At 34.6% G+C, this 5774-nt stretch overlaps 1 protein-coding gene across 1 annotated transcript; it reads left to right on the top strand.

Moving 5' to 3' along the window:
* The first annotated feature begins 622 nt into the window (after nt 1-622).
* On the top strand, nt 623-4565 carry LOC113773041 (plant intracellular Ras-group-related LRR protein 6). Its single transcript, XM_027317562.1, has 3 exons — nt 623-826; nt 2250-2419; nt 3893-4565. The coding sequence occupies exons 1-3, from the start codon at nt 623-625 to the stop codon at nt 4563-4565; spliced, it is 1047 nt and encodes a 348-aa protein (XP_027173363.1).
* The last annotated feature ends 1209 nt before the right edge of the window (nt 4566-5774 follow it).

The following is a 5774-nucleotide window of genomic DNA, read 5'->3' as shown; positions in this document are numbered from 1 at the left end:
TTACCAAAATAATTTAATATCAAAATAAGAACTTCCTCGGTCCGTAAATCCGTACCAACTTCCATGTTTCAAAGTCAAAGAAATTCAATAATCAATTTATGCTCCTTGTAAATATAATCACACCCAAGTTCTAAGGTCAAATTCAATAATGCAATTCCCAATATTAAAGTTTCAACGTCACCAAAGTGTGATCAACATGCAATATTAAATTTTTTGGCCAAAATAAAAAAGAAAAAAAAGAGAGTAGGATTTAGTCCAAAACCTTAGATAATGCCCGGGATGACCGCAACTTGCGGGCAGCCTTATATGATTGCTACAAATGATGGTTGACTTTTCTTATGCTTTAGGTGGTGGATTATTTACGCTACATACGGACCTGTACTTCGCATAAAACAAAAATATAACGAAACGTCGTCGTCATGCACTCGCGTCCTGCTCATCCGTACAAGTAGTTTGCACTTTCCTCGGCTTACTATTTATACCATGTGATTTTTAGTATGTTTTTAACAAACACATGATTTCTAGTTTCTTTCTCTCTTCACTGTGTGTTGTGCGTCGTTTTTTTCTTTGTTCATTGTGAGTTGTGGATGGTGGAACATTAGGGGGGGCCGGGCAAGTATAGATGTTGCACCAAGAGCAGCACCATAGACAAGTGATGAGGATGGATCAAAAGAAGAGGGTGGAAAGGACAAGATCAGCCAAAGAAGAAGAAGAAGTAATTCTTGAGATAGTGGATATGAGTGGCATGGCTTTGAAATCTATGCCGGATCCTTCTATCAATACAAGGTTCATCTGCAAATTAGATCTCTCCAACAATGATCTACAGGTGCTATGTCAAACTAGTATAAAGTTTTTTTTTTCTATATGTATGTGTATTTTCACTATTTTGTCGTGCGTAAATATATACTTTTTTCATTCCATTTTTGTGTGCGTTTTGTGTTCTCTTCTTTTACCGTGACTGGGGTACTTTTTCTTTTGGTGGGAAAAATTCTTAGAAAGGATGAGAAAGAAATAAGGGAAATTAGGAAATAGAAAGCATGAAATTAAGAGGAATAAGAAACTTTTAGTTACACATGGTTCCTACTCCTATACATGATATCTATGGGTGAACCTTGGTGCATCAGTTTATGATTGGGAATGGCAGGGAAAGAGTCCATTTGATGGTTTATTGCTGTTTCAATTTTTTTTTTTTAAGTTTCTTTTCAAGATGGAGGCCTTTAGGCCTAGCTAAGTTACGTTTATAATGAAACTTTGGGTTTTTTTTTTTAGCCTTTTCTTCTTTTGGGATTATTGTAGGAAGAACAGTTGGAATATTGTGTATTTTGGGTTGGTTGTTTTCCTAACATGCTTTGTAGAAATCACCCAGAATTGTGTCATGCAAATTTTAAGTAGTTTTTTAATCCAAAGGCAGCTCTCAGTTGCTCACCACTTGGTTTTTTAGCTTCTAAGAAGCTAAACTAAGGGCAAAATGGTATATGCCAAAGTTTAATTTAATTTTGAACATCAAAGAAATTAGACTAGTTGTTTTCCAGCAAAGATAATAAGTTGAGAGTATCTCTTAAAGTATCACTTGCTTGCATATGCAATGACTAACCTCAGATTTGAATGGTTTGTATATATGCTGATTACAGTACGTTCTTTCTTCATATTTATTGTTTTAACTTTCTCTCACAAAATATTGTTCTAAACATGTTCGAATACTTATTTTCTTTTTCTCTACAACTCTAGTGCATTGGAGAATTTTTAAATTCCTTTTTTTTTAGTAGGGAAGAGGTGGAATTTAAGAAGAAGAGTAAGGGAAAAAGAATTGAAACGTAGAATTTCCAAGTTCTGGGATTTTAATTTCAACCGTTAAATGAAGGCCTTCTCTACGTATTGGGGAGTTATTATGACTAATGATACATACAAAATAAGTTGGCTCATGATTCTTAAGAACTTGATGAAAGTGTAAAACAAGAAAAATATAAAGCTATAGCAGGGACCTTCTCTTATTAGGTTTTCCTAGTTAATAAAATAAGTAAATTCTCTTTTCCAGAGTGACCCTACTTCAGAAATTCTTTGAAAAAGTAAATGATATTCGTTGATCATACTATTCATAAAGGACATTCATGGTATGAATATTGAACTTAATATGATCAAGTTAAGTTAGAGAGGTCAATATAATTTGACACAAATTGAGTTTTTTAGACCATATAGAGCAATGAAATAAAAATTGAGTTTTTTCTTATCCAATTTGACATGGATTGCAGACTATACCAGAGTCTTTAACAGCCAGACTACTAAACGTGATGGTGTTAGATGTGCACTCGAATCAACTCAAGTCTCTACCAAACTCCATTGGGTGCTTATCAAAGCTCAAGACATTGAACGTTTCTGGCAACATGCTTCAATCTTTTCCCAGAACCATTGAAAATTGCAGGTTGGTCATGCCACTTCATTGGACACTTTAGTTGCTATGATATGGTCGTCAAATGCTGAGGTTGAAGAATCTTTTTTTTTTTTCCTTTCTTTTTAGACAACAATTAACGGACGTTGCTAATTCCCTCTTTATCAAAGGTCATAGTCCATGGTCCACATAGTTTTAAAAAAAAATAGAAGTAAAAATTGATTAGGATGCATTAATTGGCAGCATGCCCTTTACATAATTGCCTTAATGCTCAACATGATGTGGTTTGTTACTCTCTCTTATCAAGTTCAAGGTTCAAATTTTAGATCTTACCGTTTAGAGGTGAGAAATTAATGTGCGGGAGGAGAGGGAGTGATAAAAAGATTAAAATAAAAAATACGACATGATTTTTTACTCAAAGTTCTCACTTTTTGAAATTGCTTGAACGGTTAAATTGCTAAACAATTCTTTAGTGTTCCGACTTTTCAAACCACGACAATTGCTTTGAATGGAAGCCAAAATTATGATTAATAATTCTACAACTAAATTTAACGGTACGTACACTGACTCTAAGTCAAATGTACATCATAATATATATTTTGTATATTCCTAGTCAAACCTTATCCATAAGCTATTAAAAATTCTTTAACTAATCATGCGCAAGAAAGTGCACTAGACCCTTGGAAAAATAAAATATTCTACTCCCTTTAGACAATCTCACGTATCTCGTAGCTTATTCGGAACTCAACATGCTTTTACCTAAACAGTTAGATTCAAAATTTGGTAATACTACTAAACAGCAAATGGTCATATTCTACCTGAAGTTGTGCTAGGATTGTTTTAATTTGTGCCAATAGGTCATTAAGTGTTAGCTTAAGTGTAATTAATTTCATTAAATACTAATTTATGCCATCAAAGTTGACAGAGAGATTATATTGTGCCTGAGTGTTATGAGATGGCACACGAATTAGTCTGTCATATTACACTAGTACATTTTCTTTTCCCCCCCTTTCTGTGCGATCAGTACATTAAATTTAAAAAAATTGAATTGTTGACCAATAAATATATATCCTAAATTCGAGCACAACAACCCAACGGAATATTCCAACAATGGTCAAATTATCTAAATTATGATCATCTGTAAGATTCTTTGATGGCCAAATTGGTCTTTTAATTGAAACTGATTGCAGTAGTAGTTGATTGTTGTAGAGAATTTTTTAAATCAATTGTACTTTTGTCTTTCTATAATAGCATGCTTCTTGACCTACTAATTATAGTGTTATCCAATTCAATATAAACTACAACAATTTAATTTGGATTAATTTTTTCTACAATCATTTTATACAGTGACAAGTTTAGTGAATGCCACAACATCTAAATTTTTAAATACTAAATTTTGCATATATATCATACATCTAAATTCAAAAGTGACAGTATATAAAAGATTTATCCATTTAATTGGTTCATTCAAACTTTAATTCAATGACGTTTTCTTGTCGATGGCAGATCACTGGAGGAGCTAAATGCAAATTTCAATAAACTGACTCAACTACCAGACACTATCGGATTTGAACTGATTAACCTCAAGAAACTCTTAGTCAACTGCAACAAGCTGGTCTTCCTCCCCATGTCCACTTCCCACTTGACCAGCCTTCGAATTCTTGATGCTAGATTAAACTGCCTTAGATCTCTTCCTGAAGATCTTGAAAATCTAATCAACCTCGAAGTCCTCAACGTTAGCCAAAATTTCCATTTCCTTGCAACCTTACCATATTCCATCGGTCTTCTCTTGTCCCTTGTTGAATTAGATGTGAGTTACAATAATATCACCACTTTGCCGGAGTCTATAGGGTGTCTAAAGAAGCTTCAGAAGCTGAGAGCTGAAGGAAATCCGCTCGTTTCGCCGCCGATGGATGTCATGGAGCAAGGGTTACACGTAGTGAAAGGATATCTGTGTGAAAAGATTAATGGCATGCATAATAACTCACCAAAGAAGACCTCATGGTTTGGGAAGTTGGCAAGGTGTAGTACGTTCAATGGTGCAAATATGCCTAGAGAAGATGGTGATAACTATATTATGCATAATGAAAGATCTATTGACAGCCTTTCTTCTCCTAAATATTTGGGCATGTTTTCTCCAAGAAGGCTCTTATCACCTAGGTCCTACTTTTCAAGATAATGGAATTACAAATCTTATAGTTTCACTTTGGAAAGTCTGTGTATTGATTGTTGTATGGATAAATCCTAGAGTTTCAGTTTGGTAAATATGTATAATAGTGTATGGTGCTCCAGCTAGGTGGGATTTCAATGTAGTGAAGGGATGCGTACATTCTGGTGTCTTCTTGAATTCTTATTTTTAATTCTCTCTCTTTAAATTTTACAAAAGAGTGTATAAAATGGCATGCCAATAGTTGTTCTAATGGTGCAGACCTTCATCATGGTCATGTAATTTATGCACATGTTTCATCTTACAAATATATGCTTAGATATTACCCTCATCTAGGCTTTTTTTAATATTTTTGTTTAAAGAACGTTAATTTATATTGATATAGGAAGGTTGAGGTTCAGGAATTAGGTAGGATTCTAGGTTCAAATCCCCCGCCCCTTCTACGCTCTTTTAGTCCCGCCACTCTCCTACTGGAAAAAAATTAAAAAAGAAATTTATATTGATACAGATGGAATTTACATCAAATCTAATTACCGAGCAAGTGTCCAGAAATTACTATACTACCTGTGAACCTGAGAGTGGGATAGAAGCCCTGCGTTCCATTCCTCCGTATGCTTAGACATTACCATCATCTAGTGGGACAGTAGGATTTACTTTTGGGCTAACTATAGTTACCAAATGTTGAACATGTCATTCCAGAGAAGTAAATCGTCATTCTTATAGTCACTCAGCTTGTAGTTCTGTGTTAATGAATCATATAGGAGTTGATGTGTAAGTTTTCAAAGTATGAGGAATAAGGTGAGATTATCTAAAACTTTTAGGGAAAAAACACACTTCAATACCTCTACTTTTGTGGTGTGAATCAAATTTGGAGAAGTGCAATTTTGGTCCCAATGTTTAGTCTGTAAGTTGCCAATATATATATTATTTTTTATCAATCGGCATTTGTCTATCTTACATCCACTCCTTAGCCTATACTAAAGGGGAGGGCCCAACTGGATCATTGGAGGAACCGACGGGGACTGAACTACCATCGGATCAGGCAGGTGTACTACGCATCCGTACGGATTTAAGCCACTTAAAGTGACAGCCATGTATAGTGGCAAGTGGTGGGAGATAAAGTTTGAACCCTTGACCTCCCACCCCACCAAGCCTTAAAGGTTATCATGGTGGCACCCAATATTTTGAGTAAAAGAAATGTAGTCTCCAAAATTTCTAATT

The sequence above is a fragment of the Coffea eugenioides genome, chromosome 6, assembly GCF_003713205.1.
Source record: "Coffea eugenioides isolate CCC68of chromosome 6, Ceug_1.0, whole genome shotgun sequence".
NCBI lineage: Eukaryota > Viridiplantae > Streptophyta > Magnoliopsida > Gentianales > Rubiaceae > Coffea > Coffea eugenioides.
This window is presented reverse-complemented; position numbering and strand designations above follow the sequence as displayed.